The sequence below is a fragment of the Sapajus apella genome, unplaced genomic scaffold (genome assembly GCF_009761245.1).
Source record: "Sapajus apella isolate SASKATOON/1434 unplaced genomic scaffold, GSC_monkey_1.0 scaffold33, whole genome shotgun sequence".
NCBI classification, from domain to species: Eukaryota; Metazoa; Chordata; class Mammalia; order Primates; family Cebidae; genus Sapajus; species Sapajus apella.
In genome coordinates, this window is record NW_022436973.1 from 7,686,894 (window position 1) to 7,709,775 (window position 22,882).

At 51.5% G+C, this 22,882-nt stretch overlaps 3 protein-coding genes and 1 pseudogene across 18 annotated transcripts in view; 3 read left to right on the forward strand and 1 right to left on the reverse strand.

Moving 5' to 3' along the window:
- Positions 1 to 7,592, forward strand: part of LOC116562754 (RNA-binding protein 12) — a 74,320-nt gene extending 66,728 nt beyond the window's left edge. For 12 of the 15 annotated variants that reach the window (XM_032295103.1, XM_032295104.1, XM_032295111.1 and 9 more), the window contains 15 exons: positions 1,028 to 1,156; positions 1,257 to 1,436; positions 1,568 to 1,642; positions 1,718 to 1,789; positions 1,929 to 2,009; positions 2,180 to 2,269; positions 2,377 to 2,463; positions 2,601 to 2,687; positions 2,782 to 2,841; positions 2,921 to 3,054; positions 3,160 to 3,214; positions 3,469 to 3,520; positions 6,240 to 6,373; positions 6,832 to 7,068; positions 7,253 to 7,387. In XM_032295103.1, the coding sequence (XP_032150994.1) occupies positions 1,028 to 1,156; positions 1,257 to 1,436; positions 1,568 to 1,642; positions 1,718 to 1,789; positions 1,929 to 2,009; positions 2,180 to 2,269; positions 2,377 to 2,463; positions 2,601 to 2,687; positions 2,782 to 2,841; positions 2,921 to 3,054; positions 3,160 to 3,214; positions 3,469 to 3,520; positions 6,240 to 6,373; positions 6,832 to 7,068; positions 7,253 to 7,387 (1,608 nt within the window). Of the gene's footprint in view, positions 1 to 1,027; positions 1,157 to 1,256; positions 1,437 to 1,567; positions 1,643 to 1,717; positions 1,790 to 1,928; positions 2,010 to 2,179; positions 2,270 to 2,376; positions 2,464 to 2,600; positions 2,688 to 2,781; positions 2,842 to 2,920; positions 3,055 to 3,159; positions 3,215 to 3,468; positions 3,521 to 6,239; positions 6,374 to 6,831; positions 7,069 to 7,252 lie in introns of all 15 variants that reach the window. The other 3 variants (XM_032295100.1, XM_032295101.1, XM_032295102.1) reach the window with 3 other exon arrangements.
- A 2,501-nt stretch (positions 7,593 to 10,093) lies between these two features.
- Positions 10,094 to 14,794, reverse strand: SPAG4 (sperm associated antigen 4). 2 transcript variants are annotated; one of them, XM_032295130.1, is made up of 12 exons: positions 14,322 to 14,794; positions 13,740 to 13,844; positions 13,389 to 13,455; positions 13,188 to 13,249; positions 12,897 to 12,940; positions 12,567 to 12,592; positions 12,321 to 12,429; positions 12,044 to 12,119; positions 11,747 to 11,862; positions 11,268 to 11,435; positions 10,370 to 10,459; positions 10,094 to 10,266 (listed from the first exon to the last, which is right to left on the reverse strand). In XM_032295130.1, the coding sequence occupies exons 1-12, from the start codon at positions 14,623 to 14,625 to the stop codon at positions 10,117 to 10,119; spliced, it is 1,317 nt and encodes a 438-aa protein (XP_032151021.1). In that variant the 5' UTR covers positions 14,626 to 14,794; the 3' UTR covers positions 10,094 to 10,116. The 2 variants fall into 2 exon arrangements, with proteins under 2 accessions (XP_032151021.1, XP_032151023.1); XM_032295132.1 differs by having other exon boundaries at positions 14,341 to 14,413.
- A 2,117-nt stretch (positions 14,795 to 16,911) lies between these two features.
- LOC116562763 (fer-1-like protein 4) overlaps positions 16,912 to 22,882 on the forward strand; it is a 46,027-nt gene continuing 40,056 nt past the window's right edge. The window contains 9 exon segments of the mRNA XM_032295129.1: positions 16,912 to 17,376; positions 17,634 to 17,689; positions 18,318 to 18,406; positions 18,503 to 18,602; positions 20,898 to 20,989; positions 21,181 to 21,222; positions 21,819 to 21,968; positions 22,456 to 22,516; positions 22,638 to 22,769. Of these exon segments, the coding sequence (XP_032151020.1) occupies positions 17,298 to 17,376; positions 17,634 to 17,689; positions 18,318 to 18,406; positions 18,503 to 18,602; positions 20,898 to 20,989; positions 21,181 to 21,222; positions 21,819 to 21,968; positions 22,456 to 22,516; positions 22,638 to 22,769 (801 nt within the window). The 5' untranslated portion in view covers positions 16,912 to 17,297.
- On the forward strand, positions 20,038 to 20,710 carry LOC116562760 (annotated as a pseudogene).

Sequence of the window (22,882 nt, forward strand, 5' to 3'; positions counted from 1 at the left end):
CCAGGCTGGAGTGGAGTGCAGTGGCACGATTTTGGCTCACTGTAACCTCCACCTCCCAGGTTCAAGTGATTCTCCTGCCTCAGCCTCCTGAGTAGGTGGGATTACAGGTGCATGCTGCCACACTCAGCTAATTTTATATATTTTCAGTAGAAAAGGGGTTTTACCATGTTGGCCAGGCTGTTTTCAAACTCCCGACCTCAAGTGATCTGCCTGTTTTGGCCTCCCAAAGATGATGACTTCCTAGGGGCATTACAGGTGTGAGCCACTGCACCCGGCCTCACTTAAGTTTTAATAGGATCACCCTGATTGCAGTATTTAAAATAGCCTGCTGGGGTGGAGATGGGGGAATGGAAGTAGAGACGGCATGGAATAAGGGAGACCAGTTAAAGAGGCTAATGTTGTAAGCCAGGTGAGAAACAGTGATGGCTTAGACTGGGTAGCAGCACTGGAAATAGTGATGAGTTGGACATTAGCACTGGTTAGAGGTTAGGAGAATTAGTAGGGGATCCTAACTCCACCATAAGAGATAGGTCCCCAGGGTTAGTGAGAAGTCATTGGGTGAAGATACTTTGTGGGGACATTATCTGGATCATAGTTATATTAGGGGCAATGTTAGGATCAGAACTTGGATTAGGGTCTGACCTGGGACCAGTAAGGGGGTCAGAATGAGATTTATTGGCTTTTGCAAAGGCCAAGATTGGAGTCTGAGTCTGGACAGCCCTATTGGGATTAAGACAAATTTTCAGGTGAGGATAGTTTGGGATCACAGTTATAGATGGAGGCTATTACCCTTTTTCAATATCTTCAGACCAGGATTGGCTGTAACCACTATCTTCTGTGCCATTGAGCTCACCTGGGGCTTAAGGGGTTTGGAGGCTGTAAGGCCTTCTCATCCTTGGGTGTCATGGGGGTGGATGTATGCACAGCCCTGCCTGGGTGAAGCCTGCTGGACTTCCCAAGCTGGGACCCACAGTCAGGGAAGGGGAGAGAAGGCTCTCTGGTCTTGACCCAGCTCCTTTTCCCTCAGATGGCCCACTGCATGACCTTGGTTCAGCTGTCTATTTCCTGTGACCATCTCATTACCATGGACATCGGCTCCAAGTCTGACCCACTCTGCGTCCTTTTACAGGATGTGGGAGGGGGCAACTGGGCTGAGGTGAGGTGGATTATAGAGGTTAAGGTTGTGGAGGGAGGCTAGGATTGTGTTTTGGGGTGGAGGCTGTGTGACTGTGATGCTTACTGGCCTCTGCCCACAGCTTGGCCGGACTGAACGAGTGCAGAACTGCTCAAGCCCTCAGTTCTCCAAGACTCTGCAGCTTGAGTACCACTTTGAGACAGTCCAGAAGCTACGCTTTGGAATCTATGACACAGACAACAAGACACCAGAGCTGGGGGATGATGACTTCCTAGGGGGTGCTGAGTGTTCCCTAGGACAGGTATGTAGGGCCAGGGATTAGGATCCTTCAGACGCAGGTCTGTGAGACAACCTAGCCCGCCTGGAGGTAGGGGGCAAGCAGGACCTAACCCTGCCTGTTATCCTGAAAACCTCCTCCCCGCTTTGCCCCAGATTGTGTCCAGCCAGGTACTGACTCTTCCCTTGATGCTGGAGCCTGGAAAACCTGCTGGGCGGGGGACCATCACGGTAAGGAACCCAGCATGGGTTGGGGAGGACCTTACATCAAGGAATTCATGAGGTGATGTAGTCTCCCCTACCTAGGTTTCAGCTCAAGAGTTGAAGGACAATCGTGTAGTAACCATGGAGATAGAGGCCAGAAACCTAGATAAGAAGGTGTGTCTGGAAGTAGGCTCTGGTAATCCAAGAGTTCAGGGGCCAAGGATGGTGTATGGGGGGCAGGGGTGTGGACAGAGGGATGGCATAGTGGTTGGTTGTTCCTGAGTCTCGTAACTGGGGTCTCTGGCATTGGCAGGACTTCCTGGGAAAATCGGATCCATTTCTGGAGTTCTTCCGCCAGGGTGATGGGAAATGGCACTTGGTGTACAGATCTGAGGTATGAGACCCCTGGGATTGGGTGGGCTGGGATAGCAGAGAATCTCCTGGGGCCTGTGACTAGCAAGGTTTGGAATTCAGGGAGAAAGAGACTGCAGGTGGGAAGGGGAGTGTGGCAGCTCCTCACGAGCCATGCCAGAGCTCACTGGAGTCCTTGGCCTCCACCTTCAGGTCATCAAGAACAACCTGAACCCTACATGGAAGCGCTTCTCAGTCTCTGTTCAGCATTTCTGTGGTGGAGACCCCAGCACACCCATCCAGGTGAGGAGCTTGCCTCCTGAGTGGACTGCAACGGGGAAGAGAACCTGGAAAGGCACTTATTCTCATCTGCCACCTGACTCATATGTCCACACACAACTTCCCCTCAGGTGAGATGCTCCGATTATGATAGTGATGGGTCACATGATCTCATCGGTACCTTCCACACCAGCTTGGCCCAGCTGCAAGCAGTCCCGGTCAGTGCTGTCTCTGCCAGGGGTGTGGAAATGGGCCTAGATAGCTGAAGCTCAGGGGAGAGAGGGAGGAGAAGGGAGTTCCAGTCATTGACTGATGCTCTGAGAATTTCCTACCCTAATTTTTCTGTCCTCACCAGGCTGAGTTTGAATGCATTCACCCTGAGAAGCAGCAGAAAAAGAAAAGTTACAAGAACTCTGGAACTATCTGTGTGAAAATTTGCCAGGTGAGACAATAGCCCATGTAACCAAGGCTCTGATTCCTGAGCTCCATGACACCAACTCCTATCACTCTGGCCATGACCCTGGTTTCATCTGCAGGTAGAAACAGAGTATTCCTTCCTGGACTATGTGATGGGAGGCTGTCAGATCAACTTCACTGTAAGTTGCCTTACCGAGGGCAAGAGAACAGATCTGGGGCTCAAGGTGGTCTTCAGCTCCCTTCCTCACCTCCTCTCAGGTGGGCGTGGACTTCACTGGCTCCAATGGAGACCCCTCCTCACCTGACTCCCTACACTACCTGAGTCCAACAGGGGTCAACGAGTACCTGACGGCACTGTGGAGTGTGGGCACCGTGGTTCAGGACTATGACTCGTGAGTACCTGCTTCTCTTGGCTATCCCAACTCACTGCAGATGCTTCAGCCTCTGGGCTCACAATCCCCTCACTGCCTCTTCCCCGACACACTGTCTTCCCACAGAGACAAGCTGTTCCCAGCATTTGGATTTGGGGCCCAGGTTCCCCCTGACTGGCAGGTGAGCTTTCTCTCTTTCTGCCACTCCTGTTTCCAGTTTTAGGGTCCTGATTTTGGGATATGCATTAAATTTACTTGCTTCCTGGCAGTCAGACTTAAGAGGATATGTAGGGATGGATTCCTGCAGGCCATGTAGACAGCAACTGCTCAGGCCTCCATAGCTCCTGTAGAAACTTGGTACACACCCTAGTGTCCTTTTTCATTCTTAGCATAGAGATCATGGGGAAATAACCTCATTTTCATTCTTGTCTGCAGGTCTCGCATGAATTTGCCTTGAATTTCAACCCCAGTAACCCCTACTGTGCAGGTAAGTTTCCCCATCCACCCTGAGGCAGGTCTGTCCACACATAGAGGGACAAGCCTGCATGGGCAAAAGGGAGAGTGGGGGCAGATACCTGCCTGCATTGTCCAGAGGGTAGATTTTATTTAATTTTGATTTTATTTAATTTATTTTTTGAGACGGAGTCTTTCTCTGTCACCCAGGCTAGAGTGCAATGGCACGATCTTGGCTCACTGCAACCTCTGCCTACCGGGTTCAAGCTATTCTTCTGCCTCAGCCTGCCAAGTAGCTGGGACTATAGGCTCATGCCATCATGCCTGGCTAATTTTTGCATTTTTAGTAGAAATGGGGTTTCGCCATGTTGGCCAGACTGGTCTCAAACTCCTGATGTCAGGTGATCCACCTGCCTTAGCCTTCCAAAGTACTGGGATTACAGATGTGAGCCATAGCACCTGGTCCAGAGGGTGGATTTTAGAGCTAGGCCTCTGGAATGAAGTCATCATGTCAGGCCAGGCATGGTGGCTCACACCCATGATTCTAGCACTCAGTTGGGAGGCCAAGGTAGGTGGATCGCTTGAGCCCAGGAGTTCGAGACTGGCCTGGGCAACATGGCAAAACCCTGTCTCTAATAAAAATACAAAAATTACAAAAAGTAGCTGGGTGTGTTGGCAGGCGCCTGTAGTTCTAGCTACTCAGGAGGAGGCTGAGGTGAGAGGATCACCTGAGCCTGGGAGGTTGAGGCTGTAGTGAACCATGATCACGATCATGCCACCGTACTCCAGCCTGGGTGACACAGTGAGACCCTAAACATAAAAATAAAAATCATCATGCCACATGACTTGAAGCAAGTTGCTTAATCTCCATGTGCTTTGGTTTCATAAGAAGACCAAACATTACAGGAAATTGAGTACTCAAGGAGAGGCTGCAAGGAAAGCAGTAAGCCTGGTACTTACTAAGTGTTCTCTGAAAAATGCTAACTGTTATATTATCATTATTATCTTTGCCTAGGAGCTAACAGGTAGTTAATTGAGCATCAGTGGAAGCCTTGTTTACCTCCTTGTATGGCATGCAAGTACAGGAAGCTCTTTAGTTTAGAGCCAAACCTTTTGACTCCCCAGCACCCCCACGTGGACACAAGCTGAAGTGGAAAATCTGACCTGACCCGATCTGATCTGGGTTTTCAAATTTTAACTTTGTATTTCAACATAAATTCAGATTTAGAGAAAAGTTGCAAGAACAGTCACAGGGATTCAGGTCCTTGGAACTCAGGGGTCAGGGCCTGAGTTCACAGGGGCTCTTCACCTTTTTCCCAGTTACCCAAACATTAACATTTTACCACATTCACTTTCTCTCTCCTTTCTCATACATGTATACTGTGTGTGTGTGTGTGTGTGTGTGTGTGTGTGTGTGTGTGTGTGTGTGTGTGTGTGTGTACATATACACACAAACCTTTCAGGGGAAAAAAGATTTAAAATATATGCGTTTATGTATGAATACGCATGTATACCTGTGTTTGCGAATGTTGTAGTGAATAGTTCTGCCTCAGGTTTGCCTCTATGGCCCTACCGACTTTATACCTGTCATTATCCACCTGGCTTTTACCTCTGAGTACTTCATTATGTATCTCCTAAAATCAAAAACTTTTTAAGGTAATCACAAACCAATTCTCAAAATCAGGAAATTAACATCAATACTATTATGCAACCTATAGCATTTATTCAGATTTTGCCAATTGTCCTAATATCTTTTACAGCAAAAGAAAATCTCAGCTCACACATTGCGTTCAGTTAGTATACATCTTTTATCTGGAAGACTTCTTCTTGCCTCACATGATATTAACAATACAGGCCAGATATTCTCTAGAATGTCCCTCAGTTTGGGTTTACCTAAGAAATCCTCAGGATTAGGTTCAGGTTGTACATCGTTGGCAGGAACACCAAAGTGATGCTGTGTATTCTCAGTGCATCATATTCAGAGGCACATGATGTTGATTTGTCCTATTACCAGTCATGTTAACTTTGGTCACTTAGTTAAGGTAGGGTTCTACCAGCTTTCCCCACTGTACTAGTACTGTTTTCCTTTTTCTAATTAGTAAGTATATTTTGGGAAGAGACTTTGAAGTTATATAAATACCCAGTTATGCATCAACATTCCCCCTCTAGTTTTTCATTTTATTTTTTAGATGATGGGGGTCACATACTATGTTGTCTAAGCTGGCCTCAAACCCCTGGGCCCAAGCAGTCCTCCCACCTCAGCCCCGAGTAGCTGGGACTACAGTCATATACCACTGCGCCTGGCTATACTGTCCAGTTTTCACATCTATTGATGAGCCTTGCCTGAATCAGTCATTTCTATGATTGTCAAATGATAGTGTAATTCTTCCTTCTACATTTATTAAGAGCTTTTCCTTCTCCCCCAGCAATTAAACCATAGTATGGATTCTTATTGAATTAAATTGATCATTATTAAATAGGTTACAATCTGATGCTCAAACTCTCCTGGATTTGTCCAGGGGAATCCCTCTCATCTGGGTTTTAATTCAATATGTGATTTAGGGCTAGTCCCCTCCTCTCGTTGAACTTCAGATTCCTCATGTGTAGGAGAGAGTTAAATGCCCTGGTTTACAAGGGTGAATGAATGAAATGCACCCAGGATCCTAGATCTCAGGGCCGGATGGGGTGATTTCAGGACTGGTGTAATCCTGAGAGGTCCAGGATTTGACAGTATTTCTTGATCTTCTCTGCAGGCATCCAGGGCATTGTGGATGCCTACCGCCAGGCCCTGCCCCAAGTCCGCCTCTATGGCCCCACCAACTTTGCACCCATCATCAACCATGTGGCCAGGTTTGCAGCCCAGGCTGCACATCAGGGGACTGCCTCGGTGAGAGTCGTGGATGGCAGTGGTGGCAATCAAGGGCTTCCTGAGGGTTATGTAACAACTTTTTTTCTTTTCTTGAGATGGGGTCTTGCTTTGTCACCCAGGCTGGAGTGCAGTGGCACAATCTCAGCTTACTGCAACCTCTACCTCCCAGGTTCAAGTGGTTCTCCTGCCTCAGCCTCCCTAGTAGCTTGGATTACAGGTGTGTGCCACCATGCCCGGCTAATTTTTGTATTTTCAGTAGAGATGGGGTTTCACCATGTTGGTCAGGCTGGTCACAAACTCCTGACCTCAAGTGATCTTCCCACCTTGGCCTCCCAAAGTGCTGGGATTACAGGCATGAACCATTGTGCGGGGCCTGTAATAAGGGACTTCTTATCAGTGTGGAGATGTGTGGCTGGGGTGTTTGCAGGGGTTTGGGAGGAGGATCTGCCTCAGGACATGAATGGTCTTGTCCCTAGCAATACTTCGTGCTGTTGCTGCTGACTGATGGTGCTGTGACCGATGTGGAGGCCACACGTGAGGCTGTGGTGCGTGCCTCGAACCTGCCCATGTCAGTGATCATTGTGGGTGTGGGTGGCGCTGACTTCGAGGCCATGGAGCAGCTGGATGCTGATGGTGGACCCCTGCATACACGTTCTGGGCAGGCCGCTGCCCGTGACATTGTGCAATTTGTACCCTACCGCCAGTTCCAAAATGTGAGTGGGTGCAAATTTGATCTGGGAGTTTACCCTTTCACCTTTCCCTGATATGAGTAGGGTTGAGGCCCAAGGGATGCTTATATTTCCTCTAAGTCTGGGACAGGGTTGGGTTCTTGGGGATGTAATGCAGACTTTGGGCAGCTGTTCTGGGCCACCACTGACCTCTCCCTTCTCTTGGCAGGCCCCTCGGGAGGCATTGGCACAGACCGTGCTCGCAGAGGTGCCCACACAACTGGTCTCCTACTTCAGGGCCCAGGGTTGGGCCCCGCTCAAGCCGCTTCCACCCTCAGCCAAGGGCCCAGCACAGGCCCCCTAGGCCTAGGTTCCCTTGGAGGCTATGGCAAGTCCTCAATCCTGTGCCCCAGCGGTGCCTCTGGGCCACAGCCCAATGCGTCACACTCTCCTCAGTGCTAGCATTTTGTATTTTTTGATACTTTTATACTTGTTTCTGCTATTGCTGCTCTTGATCCCACCTTCTTGCTCCTGACAACCCTCATTCAATAAAGACCAGTGAAGACCAATGCTTTGCCACCACTCTGTGTTTTTAGGTGAGAGGCTGCTATTAATGTCCCCTCTCCGCACCTCGGTTTATTGACTTAAGGGTTGTTAAATAAAGGATGCCGCTGGTGAAAATCCCCACTCAAAAAAATCGAGTATTTCTGGGCAGATATCTATTCGTTCTAGAGACGTTAACTCACTGTTTTTGAAACTACAGCCAGGGGTGGTAGCATGTGCCTGTAGTTCTCAGCTTGGGAGGCTGAGGTGGAAGGACTACTTGAGCCCAGGAGCTCCAGACCAGGTTAATTTTTTTTTTTTTTTGAGAGTCTTGCTCTATCACCCAAGCTGGAGTGCAGTGGCGTGATCTTGGCTCACTGCAACCTCTGCCTCCCGGGTTCAAGTGATTCTCCTGCTTCAGCCTCCTGAGCAGCTGGGACTACAGGCGCCTGCAACCACGCCCAGCTAATTTTTTTGTATATTAAGTAGAGATGGGGTTTCACCATATTGGCCAGGATAGTGTCAAACTCCTGACCTTGTGATCTGCTCACCTCAGCCTCCCAAAGTGTTGGGGTTACAGGTGTGAGCCACCGCTCCTAGGCTACTTTTTTTATTTTTAGTAGAGATAGGGTATCACCATGTTGGCCAAGATGGTCTCGATCTCTTGACCTTATGATCCACCCATCTTTGCCTCTCAAAGTGCTGGGATTACAAGTGTGAGCCACCACACCGGCCTTATTATTTAAAACTATCTCCTTTATTTTTTAAAGCTATCTCCTATAGGAAGGAAAATTCCCCAAAATGTAAACAGTGGATAAATGCTCCCCTAGTGTGTGTGTGTGTGTGTGTGTGTGTGTGTGTGTGTGTGTTAGACACTAATTGCTCTCCTACTCTGTGTGTGTGTGTGTGTTTGTGTGTGTTAGACACTCTGAGTTTCACTTTTTTTTTTTTTTGAGACGGAGTCTCGCTCTGTTCCCCAGGCTGGAGTGCAGTGGTGTGATCTCTGCTTACAGCAGCCTCTGCCTCCTCGGTTCAAGCAATTCTCCTGCCTCAGCCTCTAGAGTAGCTGGGACTAGGAATGTACCAGTCTCTTATTCATGGAGATTTGAGTCCCAGTTTTTTTTCAACAATGCTATAATGAAACTTGTACATGTATCTTTGTGCACTTAACAGGAATGTTTCTGAAGAATTTGTTCCCAAAAGTGGAAATGCTAGATAAAAGAGTATATTTAACATTTTTTGGCCAGGCACAGTGGCTCAAGCCTGTAATCCCAGCACTTTGGGAGGCCGAGGCGGGCGGATCACGAGGTCAAGAGATCAAGACCATCCTGGCCAACATTGTGAAACCACATCTCTACTAAAAATATAAAAATTAGCTGGGCGTGGTGGCATGTGCCTGTAGTCCCAGCTACTCGGGAGGCTGAGGCAGGAGATTGCTTGAACCCGGGAAGTGGAGGTTGCAGTGAGCCGAGACTGTGCCATTGCACTCCAGCCTGGTGACAGAGTGAGACTGTGTCTCAAAAAAAAAAAAATATATATATATATATATTTAACATTTTTTAAAAGTAGCGGAGCGTGGTGGTGGGCGTCTGTAATCCCAGCTACTGGGGAGGCTGAAGCAGGAGAATCGCTTGAATGTGGGAGGCAGAGGTTGCAGTGAGCTGAGACCACACCATTGCACTCCAGCCTGGGCGACAGAGCGAGACTATGTCTCAAAAAAGTTGCCCTCCAAGATGCTGCATGTTTCTTTGCTCATGCCGGTCCTCCTTTCCCACTCCTAGGTAGAACTTATTAATCCTTTGTTGCCTGTCTCCTCCATCGTTTTTCCTTGCAATTCTACTCTTGACCCTTGGAGTGAAGAATTCTTGGATCTGGAAGTGCATCATTCTGTTTCCTGGAACCTCTTCTTTACCCTGCCAGCCTCCTTGAGGACAGGGACTGGTGAACACTAAATCATCTATGCTGTGCCTCACACAGAGTTGGGCAGTTAGATCTCAATAAGGACAACCTATGTAGGGGGTACCAGGCCTGCATCAGCCTGTGACTCAGAAGCTTCCTAGAGGTTCTCAAGTTTCCTTGGCTTTTGAGTGTGTGCCTGCAGAAAGGGGGTAGCTACCCCTCCACCTGTACCTGGCAGGAGTTGGGGACTTTTCCATTTATGCTGGGGATTAAGCACAAAGGTGGGTTCAGGCTGCCTGCAGCTCTGCAGTTAGAGGGCAGCCTCTGGAGGAGGTTGGGCATGGGTACTGCTCTGGCGCTGCCTTTCACTAGCTGTGTGACATCCAACAGATTTCCTGACCTGAGCAGTTTCCCTCTCTGGTTGTGAGGATAAGGTTAGGTAATGTGTGTAATATCCACAGCACTGTTTCTTGTATATAGTAGGCACTCCATAAACAGGAGCTGCTATTACCATCTTGATCTAGAGTTCTCCAAGAAAAGGGGGTGCATTGGGAAGTCAATCTCACCATACTTAGATGCAACAGCAGCCAGAGCTCTCCCACAGAGCACTCCAAAGCACTGATCCAGCTTCTACTCCAACAATCAGCATGTTTAATGGGGCCCCCCTGTGGCACTGCCCTCAACCCCCTCTGAAGTTCGCACACCATGGGCACGGACTCGATACAAGCATGTGAAATGGGGGTGGCCCCAGTTGCTTAAAATCTGGATCTTCACTTTGGGAAAGGCAGCTGGGGGGTCATTCTAGGGAGACAAATGGATCATGCCAAGGGCTACCCTCCTCCTGGGTCATTCATCTCTCACTACCCCAACTCCCTTCACATCTTCACCCTAGAGACAAACACACCTGCAAGTGGAAAGTCTGAATCTCCGATTTCTCAACATCAAAGGTGAATTTCCCCAAGAAAACTTCAGTCTCATCATCAACTTGGAGGCCCTGGTGGGTGAAGAGTGAAAGGAGGAACTGTGAGGGGGCCAGGTGGAGGGGGGAGAAGAAAACTTCTTTGCTGAGGATCCTCTATGTATTCAATAGCTATATGCATGTTCTTATGTATTTTTGGATGGTCATACAATATACTGTAATTCAGAATGTGGGTTCTAAGAAACCAGGTTTTAAGTTTTAGTCCTGCTAATCGTTAGTTGTCTTACCTTGGACAAATATCCCCTCTCTGAGCATTACTTTCCCCATCTTTAAAGACGGGGATAATAACAGTACATCATAGGCTGTTATTAGAGGCAATGCAGGTGCGGTGGCTCATGCCTGTAATCCCAGCACTTCAGAAGGCCGAGGTGGGCAGACCACTTGAGGTCAGGAGTTTGAGACCAGCCTGGACAACACAGCAAAACCCCCATCTCTAACAAAAATACAAAAACTAGCCGGGTGTGGTGGCACGCGCCGGGAGGATGAAACACAAGAATCGCCTGAACCCCAGAGGCTAAGGTTGCAGTGAGCTGTGATCGTACCACTGCACTCCAGCAACTTGGGTGACAGAGTGAGACTCTGTCTCAAAAATAACAAGAAAAGAATGCATGTAAACTGCTTGGCACGGAGTAATTGCTCTACAAGCAATAACTAATATCTAGATATGGTTATGATTATAACCTGCCGCAGCTCTGAGAGGCAAATAGTAGTATCTCCACTTTATAGATGAGCAAGCAAATACTCAAATAATGGCAACAGTCCTCAGGACTGCTGGGGCTTTCTAAGCAAAAATCTCCCACCTCCTGACCTCGTCCGCACTCACAAAGACCGCGAAGTCACGGGGGGCGCTGTTGGCTCCTCCGCTGTGCGCCACGCTGGGCGGCGGATGCTGCAAGGTGATGTCGCTCAGCTCCACTCGGCCGGGTAGTCGGATCACCACGTGGCCTTGGTCGCCCTCAAAAGCCCAGCAATTCCCAGGGAACACGTCGGGCTGCAGGCGGACAAAGGGACCACTGGAACCGTGGGACAGAGCAACTGCTGCCGCTCCTCAGCCCAGGCCTCAGCTCGACCCCATCCATCGGCCCGCCCAGAGGTCCACCTCCAGCCCGCCCAGGGCACTGTCTCCAGCATTGCCAGGTCTCTCCTTGGATTAAACGCCATCCTCGAGCCCCACCCAGGACAAGCCAGGCCCCGCCTAGCGCCACGCCCTCGGCTTCGCCAGGCTCCGCCTATAGGGCGGGGTTTTGGTCCTTTCCCCAGCGTCCAGCCCCGGGTCCCATCCCGGGACATTTCCAGGCTCACCTCCAGGATAACCGCGGGCGGCCGCGCGTAGTTCCAGAAGCTGAAGCGATTCCAAAAGTAGGCAGTGTTCCTGTCTGCGTAGTCGTGGGATGTCTTCTCTAGGTCGATGGAGGCTCCTGGAGCAGGGAGAAGTAACCCTCAGGGGTTCCCAGGCCTTGCCGGGAGTCGGGGCGGTGGGGGCGGCGGTGGATCTGTCCGAGCCTCTGTCTTCCGCCAGTCTGGTGCATGAGTCTGTCTGTGTCAGTGTCTCGGTCTCTTTCCTGTCTGCGTCTGTCTTCCAGTGTCTCCGGGTCTTACCCACAGAGCTCAGCGCATAGTCTGGCTTTCGCACAAAGTCCTCACTCAGCCTCTGGAACACGAGCTTGGCCACCCTCTGCAAAGAAGGAGGGCGAGGCCTGGAGGGGCGGGGCTTGTGAGCTGCTTTTACAGGTGGGCAGGACCTCGGGGAACTGGGTGCTTTGGGATGGACTTCTAGGGCCCGGGAGAAATCCCGCAAGGCTCTGGGCGGAGCTTAAGTCTCAGGAACCTGGGAGCAGGGATTCACCAGGGGTTTCCAAGGTGGGCTGAGGCTCACCTCGCTGTTGGCTGCGCGAACAGTGGACACCTCCTTGTGGAGTTTATCCAGCTCTGCCTGGAGCTGCTGCAGCTGCTGCCCCTGGGAGCGCACACGCTCGTGGTACTCACTGGAAGTGGGAGGTGGGCGCCGCGTGGAGTTGACTCCCTATCCCCCTGCATACCTTCAAGGCCCCCCACGCCTTCAAGATTCTCAAAGAAACAACTTTGAGTCCCCCAATTTCCCACCCTAGGGGCCCTCTTTCACCTTAGAGTAAGCATCTCCTTAGGTTCCTGTTGGAGGAAGGGACAAAACACAGCCGCTCAGCTCCCGTCGCCCTTGCTCCTACCTCAGCCTGGAAACCGCCAGACTCGAAGGGCTTCCTTTTTGAAGACTGTGTCCCCTTTCCTCGATTCTTCCTTGACCTCCCAGTATCAGAAGCCCCAAGAGACCCTCAAGCACAATCCCTCACAAATCTGTTTAGATCCAGCCTTCTTAAGGACTGTAGCCCCTACGTCAACAGTCCAGGGGACCCCCACAATCTCCAGGTTCATAACCTGCCAGCCCCCCTACCCCAGGACAATCTCCCCAACTCACATTCTCCAAAGGAGAGACCAGGTACAGAAGCCCCAACCAGATTACTGGAGAAAGAGGAGCGGAGGTGTCTCAGGGGAAGGAAAAGAGAACAGGTTTATCTGGCATACGGGGACAGTGGGAAGAGGCTTGAGGGGGTTAAGCCTGGGGAGGGCGGTGGAAATCTGAGGGGGAACTAGAGGGCTCTGCAGGGGAATGCCAGGGGCTGCAAGAGCGAGGATGTAGGAGAAAATGTGCAGGGTTTGCCTCCGAAGCACCCAGGGCTGGGGCTCCAGGGAATTCAGTGCCCCTCACCTGCCAGAAAGAGGCTCAGCAGCGACACAGCCGTGAACAGGAAGCGGATGGAACAGACCTCCCTGGGGAACCGGAGGGAGGCTGAGGCCCCGACCTGCTTAACCCTCCTGCCCCCACCCCAGGGTTCTAGACCCAGCTCCTGCCAACACGACTCAATCGGATCTGAATTGGCCCTGGGGCGCCCGTGTCCCTCCCTCTGACCTGTATACGCTGACCAGGGCGTCTCCTGCCAGGGATAACGACACCCTCAGCACCTGGAAGAGCAGGCCTGAGGCCAGGACAGGGGGTTCGGAGAGGGTCCCACGGCGGAGAGAGGCGGGGGTTCAGCGAGCGTGGTGTCCGGGTTCAGAAGGGGCTCGGGAGAGGCTGGGGGTGGACCTGGGGCTCAGGAAGAGAGGGGTGGGCTAGGAGAATTAGCTGGGGGCTAAGAGAATGAGTTGAGGTTCGGAGAGGGTCTCGATACTCAGACGGGGTCCGGGGGCTCAGAGAGAACTGGAGTTCGGAAAGGGGAGCCCGAGGGTCAGAGGGGATCGTGGCTGGCCTGGCCCGTACTCAGAAAGCTCTTGGACAGCCGCGGGGGAGGCATCTCCTGCCTCAGATCCAGGGTCGGGAGAAGGGCGAGCGGCTCCTCAGAGACAACTGGAGACCCAGTCGGTTCTGCGGGAACCGAAGGGCTCCACTGGGGCCTTGCGCACCGCGGACCCATTTTCCCCTCGATACCCGGCTGCAGGTCCCTCAGCCCAGAAGCCAGAAAGCTGGGCAGCTTCCCACAGGCTTTGGTCCCACCGCAGCCCGATCCCGGCTCCCACTCTGCGGCCCCGCCCCTCAGGGAGGCTCGGTCAAGAGTTGGTCCCACCCCCAAACGGATGACCCGCCTCCAGCCTTAGGTCTTGGTGGAGCCCAATTGTCCTGGATCCACTCACGCCAACACTGAGGCCCCGCCTCCTCAGTGGCGCCCAATCACAAGATTTTTCCCCGCCCCTTCCCATGCCGTCCATCACACCAAGGCCCCGCCCCTTAAGGATCTCATTTACCCTACAGGCCCCACCTCGCAGGGGGAGCCCAGACATCATCTTAGCCCCGTCCCGGCCCCGCCCCCTCCATAGGCTCACCCGGGGTCGACCCCGCCCGCACCCGAGGCCCCGCCCCTCACGGTTGCCGCGCCACAGGCGGTCTCCCGGTTGTGGCTCCGAGGCGCCGGCTTCTGCCGAGAGCTTCCTGCCCATGTGGTTCCTCCGGGCACTCCCGCGCTTAAGGCGGGCTCACCGCAGCTCGGGCCCTGGGCTCTTCTGCCCTCGGGCTCCCCTGGCCCCGGCCCCGCTGACCGGCGCCCGTTGCTGTCCTCCGAGGTGACGCTCATTGAGCTGTTCTCGCTGAAAAAGTTGGGCGTGTGCTTGCTCGGGGACGAGGCCGAGCCCGGGCGGGAGCTTCGGCGCATCCTGACCCGGCGCTGCCCCGTCACGGACACTAAAGCCGCAGCCGCGGTCGCCAAGTCCCTGGGGCCCTCCTTCAGCCGCCGCCGCCGCGGGGACCCCACAGACCCTGCGTGAAGTTGGCAGGCCCAGCGGCCGCACCTGCCCTTGCGCTGTGGCCCGTGCGGCTGTGACGTCACAGAGGAGCTTCGGTCTCCACGGGCTGCTCTGGCTGTGCGTCACAGGGCTGGCCGTGACGTCACTGGGAGCCGTAGCCATGGCAGCCTCTCGTATTTATGACTTTTTTTTTTTTTTTTTTAAGAGACAAGGTCTTTCTCATTGCCCAGGCTGGAGTGCAGGGGCTTCATCATAGCTCACTGTAACCTCGAACTCCTGGGCTCAAGTGATCCTCCAGCCTCGGCCTCCCAAAGTGCTGGGAGTACAGGTGTGAGCCACCGCGCCAAGCCTCTTTTAAAGCAAACGATGATGTCACAGCACTTCCAGAAAACCCCATCTAAAATTGCACTCAGAGTATAACAGTTTCTTTCTCCTTCCTTCCGTTCTTCCTTTTTTTACTAAAAATACAAAAATTAGCTGGGCGTGGTTGCGCGTACCTGTAATCCCAACTACTCGGGAAGCTGAGGCAGAAGGATTGCTTGATCGCAGAAGAATCTCTTGATCCCAGAAAGTGAAGGTTGCAGTGAGCTGACTGAGCCACTGCTCTCCGGGCTGGGCAACAGAGTGAGACTCTGTCTCAAAACAAACAAACAAACAAAAAACCACGTTTTGAAAGACAATGCAGTGCATCGTGCACAAGTTGCACAGCTAGGCAAACAGGTCCAGGTAGGGGAATAACACACTGCATAACATTAGAATTCCCAAATCCTTCCCTCCGGCCCAGTACTCTTACTGCCTCGCATACCTTCCTTAGAATGTTAGGAACTGGGGCCGGGCGCGATGGCTCATGCCTGTACTCCCAGCACTTTGGGAGGCTCAGGCAGTGGATCACTTGAGGTCAAGAGTTCGAAACCAACTTGGTCAATATGGTGAAACCCCGTGTCCACTAAAAATACAAAAATTAGCTGGGCGTGGTGGTGCACGTCTGTAGTTGCAACTACTTGGGAAGCTGAGGCAGGAGAATCACTTGAACCTGGGAGGCAGAGGTTGGATTGAGCCGGGATCACACTACTGCACTTCAGCCTGGGTGATAGAGCTAGACTTCGTCTCAAAAAAACGCAAGAATGTTAGGAACTGGAAGTGGCAGTTCTTAGAGGGGTTGAAGCACAGGGGCAATCTGTTAAGCTGTGTTTCAACCCAGAGGGAAGATGCCCATGCCAGGCTCCAGAAGGATGACATCAATACCTTTCTTCATTAGGTGCCACAGAGCCCACAAGGAAGAAGGGAGAAGGTGGTGAAGGCACTGCAAACTACGAATTCTGGTTCATACTACCCTATCTCTGTTTCTGCCTTGTTTTCTGTCTGTGAACTCCTTTGGGTCTCAGTGTCCCTATCTGTTAAAAAGGGGAGGTGAAGTCCTCCCCCAGCATCTGAGGGTTTCAGGTCTAATCTGGATCTTTCTTAACAACAGAACAGCCTGTCCCTCTTGTCTGGTGTTTTTTAGACCCCCAGACTCATTTGAATACATAACAACTGGCTGAGTGCAGCTTTGGGAGGTCAAGAAGGATTGATCACCTGAGGTCAGGAGTTCAAGACCAGCCTGGCCAATATGGTGAAACCCCGTCTCTATGAAAAATACAAAAAATTAGCTGGGTGTGATGGTGGACACCTGTAATTCCAGCTACCCAGGAGGCTGAGACAGGAGAATTGCTTGAACCCAGGAGGTGAAGGCTGTAATGAGCTGAAATCACACCACTGCACTCCAGCCTGGGCAACAGAGCAAGACTCCACCAGAAAGAGAGAGAGAGAGAGAGAGAGAGAGAGAGAGAGAGAGAGAAAGGAAGGAGAGAGAAACAGAGGAAAGGGGCTGGGTGCGGTGGCTCATGCCTGTAATCCCAGTACTTTGGGAGGCCGAGGCGGGTGGATCACGAGGTCAAGAGATCGAGACCATCCTGGTCAACATGGTGAAACCCCGTCTCTACTAAAAACTACAAAAAAATCAGCTGGGCATGGTGGTGCATGCCTGTAGTCCCAGCTACTCAGGAGGCTGAGGCAGGAGAATTGCCTGAACCCAGGACGCAGAGGTTGCGGTGAGCCGAGATTGCGCCACTGCACTCCAGCCTGGGTAACAAGAGTGAAACTCCGTCTCAAAAAAAAAAAAAAAAAAAAAAAAAAAAAGAAAGAGAGGCAAGGAAATAAAAGGAAAGGGAAGGCATGAGGTCCATGCCCTTGAGGCCTCAGGGCTGGCAGGGAGCAGACTGGGGTCCTGTTTGTTCCCCTTGTCTCCCTCCCCACCCTATCCCAGCTCTCATTCCCTGAGAATGCAGGATGGAGGCTGAGGCAGTCCTGCCAGCTTGCAGCTGGTAGAGTCAGGGAGGACTGAACTGACCTCAAGGACCTTACCTCCATCTCTCGGTCCTCTCTTCCCTCCCCACCCGTGACCCCCAGCCCTGCTCCCTGTGTGTTTGACTAGAGGGCAGGGATTGCTAAACCTGCTGGGTGAGTCCAGTGAGTCAGAGGCGATTCAGGTGGGCGGGCTGGTGGGCAGGAGGGCAGAGGAAGTGCCAGTGCCACTGAGACCATGGCTCTGACAGTGTGCGTGCAACGACTAACAGGGCTGTCCGGCACCCACGACCGACAAGTGAAGCTCAGCTTTCGTGGTGAGACTTGCTGGGGCACTCTAAGGATATTTGAATCTGGGGGGCCCTTGACCCAATGCCTTCCCATCTCTACAGCTTGTCTCTTTCTCCACTCAGCCTGGTGTCTCCAACCCTCTGCCTCTTTCCTTCCTATTGTCTACCTTTCTTTAAGGGTGAATCCAGGAGCGACTTGACCCTGGGCCAAGGGTGGGTGAAGCAAATTATTTTTTTGTGTGTGGGGGAGGGGCTGATAAATGACTAGTTTCAGTTCTGAGCAGGCTTTACCCAGAAAACAAGAAAAATTCACTGTGGTCAAGAAGCCGATATTGGTGAGGTCAGTACAGTTTGTTCCTGGTTTGTCTCCCATCCAAGTCCAACCTGGGGTTCAGGGGCTCATTCCTGTGTTTGGGGAAGTGTAGTCTTGGGAGGTGGGGGTCAGTCTGAGGCTTAAGAGATCAGATCCAGATCAGAACAAATCAGTCCCAAGACTGGGGGAATTCATTTGTGATCAGTAGTCAGCCCCATTCAGAGTCAAACCCATGTGCAGGGATCAGTTCCAGGTTTGGGGACGTTAATCCTGAAGTTAGCTCCAAACCTGGAGGATTGGCTCCTGTCTGAGGGTTAGGAATAGGCTTTTTCTTTTTTCAGGAGACAGGCTGAAGTGCAGTGGCACAATCTCAGCTCACTGCAACCTTCACCTCCTTTAACCTCCTGAGTAGCTGGGATTATAGGTGCCTTCCTATCACCATGCCTGGTTAATTTTTGTATTTTTAGTAGGGAAGGGTTTTCACCATGTTGGCCAGGCTGGTCTCAAACTCTTGACCTCAGGTGATCCACCCAACTTGGCCTCCCAAAGTGCTGGGATTACAGGCATGAGCCACAATGCCCAGGCAAGAATAGGCTTTGGATTGGAGTTTGGGGTCAGCACAGCATGGGTGTCACAAGCTTCTTCCTGTCCCCAGCTGTTCCCCTGACCCCACTATGGGGCTCCACTGGCTGGGGAGTGTCTGTCTGTGCAGGTGGTCAACTGCAGCCATGTATTCAGCCCCAGGTGAGTAGGCGTGGGGAGACAGGGATGCAGGTCGGGCTGCGGGTGACTTAGAGTCATTCCCCTGGGTCACTCTTTTCCTCTATGCCACTCCCCTAGGCCCTTAGGGACCCTGGTGATCTCCCTGCAGCAGCTACAGAATGCTGGGCGTTTGGTGCTACGGGAAGCTCTAGTGGATGAGAATCTTCGCGTGTCCCCGGTGAGCCCCTCTGTCCCCCAGGCTGCCACCCTCAGGTACCTCTAGATAAAGGGTTCCATTTCTCACAGGGGAAAACCTAAGACCCAGAGATGAGTGGTAGGTAACAAGGTCTCTAGCCATGACTCCTTTCAGGAGTCAATTCTTGTGGGAGACAAAGATGAAATTGGCTGGATTTTCCTGGTTTTTCATGGAGGGGCTCATACCCTAATAGACATGGACCTAGCTTCAAATCTCAGATCTGGCCATTTCCCAGCTAGAACTTGCAGAATTCTTTAGCACCTGGAAGCTGTTGTCTTTTTCTTTTCTTTTTTTTAAGACAGGGTTTCACCATATTGGCCAGGCTGTTCTCAAACTCCTGACCTTGTGATCCATCTGCCTTGGCCTCCCAAAGTGCTGGGATTACAGATGTGAGCCACATTGCCTGGTCTGGAAGTTGTTTTCTCATTTACATGATATTGAGTTTTTTGTTCAGCCCATCATCATTTGTTGAGCTCTTATAATAAGCCAAGTACTGAGCTGAGCAATGAGGATTCCGTGGTGAGCAAAACCAGATAAGGAAGGGAGGCAAATGGTAAACAAATATTCACACAAGTAAATGTGAAACTGCAACTGGCATGTGTTAGAAGCAAGCTGGTAGAGGCTGGGAGAGGGTACAACGGGAGTATGATCTACTTGGGGGCCAGAGAAAGTTCCCTGAGGCAGTAGTACTTGAATTTAGACTTGAAGGATAATAGGTGCTAACTAACTGGGAGGAGAGAATGTTCCAAGCAGAGGAAAGGCATCTGCCTTGAAGGAGCACAGCTGAGGTGCCTGGAGTGAGGTGGAGCTTGAAAGGTTGGTGGGGCCAGACCAGGCAGGGCAGTGAAGGCCACCGAAAGGGACTTCCAAGAGCAATGAGGGAATTTTGGAATCCTGTTGGGCGTCCCCAAGAGGTAACTTGTGGCTGGGCACACAGCTCAGGCCTGTAAGCCCAGCACTGTGGGAAGCCAAAGCAGAAGGATCATTTGAGCTCAGGAGCTCAAGACCAACCTGGGTAATATAATACCTCATCGGCTGGGCGTGGTGGCTCACACCTGTAATCCCAGCGCTTTGGGAGACTGAGGTGGGCGGATTACAAGGTCAAGAGATCAAGACCATCCTGGCAAACATGGTGAAACCCCATCTGTACTAAAAAATACAAAAATTGGCTGGGTGTGGTTGCAAGCACCTGTAGTCTCAGCTACTTTGGAAGCTGAGGCAGGAGACTCGTTTAAACCCGGGAGGCGGAGGTTGCAGTGAGCTGGGATTGTGCCACTGCACTCCAGCCTGGCAACAAAGTGAGACTCTGTCTCAAAAAAACAAACAAACAAACAAAAAACCTCATCAGTACTAAAAATAGAATAAAAAAGAAAAAAGACAATTTAAAGAGGAATCTTGCTTTTCAATCTGCCATCTGCAGTGGAGCTGCCACCAAAATGCAGATTTTCGTGAAAACCCTTATGAGGGAGACCATCACCCTTGAGTTTGAACCCTCGGATATAATAGAAAATGTAAAGGCCAAGATCCAGGATAAAGAAGAAATTCCTCCTGATCAGCAAAGACTGATCTTTGCTGGCAAGCAACTGGAAGACGGAGGTACTTTGTCTGACTACAACATTCAAAAGGAGTCTACTCTTCATCTTGTGTTGAGACTTTGTGGTGGAGCTAAGAAAAGGAAGAAGTCTTACAGCACTTCCAAGAAGAATAAGACGAGAGAAAGAAGGTTCAGCTGGCTGTCCTAAAATACTATGAGGTGGATGAGAATGGCAAAATTAGTTGCCTTCATCAAGAGTGCCCTTCTGGGCCAGGCGCGGTGGCTCACGCCTGTAATCCTAGCACTTTGGGAGGCCGAGGTGGGTGGATCACCTGAAGCCAGGAGTTCAAGACCAGCCTGGCCATCATGGTGAAACCCCATCTTAAAAAAAAAAAAAAAGAGTGCCCTTCTGATGAATGTGGTGCTAGAGTGTTTATGGTAAGCCACTTTGACAGACATTATTGTGGCAAATGTTGTCTGACTTACTGCTTCAACAAACCAGAAGACAATTAAGTGAGTTAATAAAAGACTTGAACAAAAAAAAAAAAAAAAAAAAGAGGAAACTTGCCTACTTAGTTCTTCATAGGTTGTGAGTAGTCCACATTATTAATGATCAGACAGGAACCTCAGGGCACCAGCCAGAGGGATGTCTGCCGCCTGGAGTAAAAGGCACTGTCCTTGAGCCTCTCTTAGCCCCAGGGCAGTTAGAGGGAGGCTCTAGGGGATACTGTATCTGGTTTTAGATCCAGGTGGGGCTTGACCTGAAGTACCAGCCCCCAGAGGGTGCTACTGGAGCCTGGGCAGAGGAGGACTTTGGGGCACCCATCCAGGACAGGTAATCCCGCCCCCCCCCCCCAGCAACCAAAGCAAGACCTGGTGGTCCCAGCCCAGGCAGACCCTGGAAAGGGAGAAGTAGTGCCCAGTTCCACTCTGGACCTGCCGATTCAGAGACCCTTGGACATGTGCTGACCAGGTACTGTTCTATAGTCAGGAATGTTCTTCTCAGTCCTTTCATTTCTCTTCCAGCTCGGAGTTGATCATCCGTAATGTGGACTTCCAGGAACTGGAGTAAGTATGTGGGGATGACCTGGGGCCACCCAGATCATCTTGGAATTAGGAGCCAGTGATATGGGATCAGCTCCAGGTGGATCTAATCCACCTGATTAGTGCTAGAATCAGGTCAGTTCTGGAATTAGAAAAGTCCCAGGGTTGGCCAGGTGCAGTGGCTCATGCCTATAATCCCAGCACTTTGGGAGGCTAAGGCAGGTGGATCACAAGGGCAGGAGTTCAAGACCAGCCTGACCAAGAAGGTAAAACCCTGTCTCTACGAAAAATACAAAAATTAGCCAGGTGTGGTGGCACACGCCTATAATCCCAGCTACTTGGGATGCTGAGGTTGCAGTGAGCAGAGATCACGCCCTGGGCTCCAGCCTGGGCAATAGAGTGAGACTCCATCTCAAAAAAAAAAAAAAAAAAAAGAAAGATCCCAGGGTTAAGAGTCTGTCCCGGGAGCAATGAAGTCAGCCACAGGGTCAAGAACTGGCCCTAGGATCAGTGGGATCAGTTCAAGGGTCAGGGATCAGTTCAAGGCTCCAGGAAGTCAAGGAATTGCCCAGAGATGGGTGATGGGTTCCAGACATGTCCCTGAAGGCCTTTCCTTTCAGGCCTAGGGAGGCCCAGCTAGAGCGGCAGGCAGTGGTTCTGGGCCGCACGCTAGCTCGAAGCCTAGGCCGGCAGGATGATGAGAATGAGCTGGACCTGGAGGATGAGCCTGACATGGAACTTTCTGGCGTTGTGTTCAGCCCTCTCAAGAGGTAACTTGTACCCATGGCACACCGGCTCCCACACCCATCTGCCCTCACAAACACACCGTCCCAGGGTATGTGGGAAGGGTGGATTCCCTTGTTCATAGGCATAGACACTCCCTGGTCACTTGTTCATAGGCATAGACACTGCCATGTTCGTGCACAGTTACAGTGGCTCACACACATACAGGGGATGAAAGCTTGATGAGGGCAAGGAGATCTGTCTCTTCACTGCAGTGTCCCAGTGCTTGGGACAGTGTTAGCACATAGTGGGTGCTCAATAAACCTCTGTTGCATGAATGAATGTTTTCAGGATTCCAGGAATGAATCAAATTGGGTTGAGATGGAGGCAACAGACACGACCTGAAAGACTTGGAATCCAAAAATTCAGAGGGATGGAAACATTCCCAGCACCAAGCAAGTGTATGTGTGTGTGCGTGCGCATGCGTGTGCAGAGGAGGGACCAAGTGAGAGCTAACTTTAAGCTTCACCTCAGCCGCACCAGGGACCTGGCCTGTGGGAATCCCTTCCAGATGTCCAGAGCTCAAGACTTCCAGGTACTGCTCCTTTTCCAGGCTGTTCTAACCCTTGGGTACCACCTCTTCTGCTGGTGCGCATATACTTTTCCCCAACCCAGGCAGATCTGGCTTCCTTTCCCCATCCTTCTGTACCTCTCAGGTGGGAGTCACGGTGCTGGAGGCCCAGAAACTGGCTGGAGTCAACATTAACCCCTATGTGACCGTGCATGTTGGGGGGCAGCGCCGTGTCACCACTACACAGCTTGGAACCAATTGCCCCTTTTACAATGAGGTAGGTGCCACCACAGAAGAGGGAGAGCCTGAGAATGGGAGGGACCCAGGTGAGAACTGTTCCTGGAGGGGGCGTGGCCTGGGTGGAATTGGAGCCAGATGCTGGGCCTATGC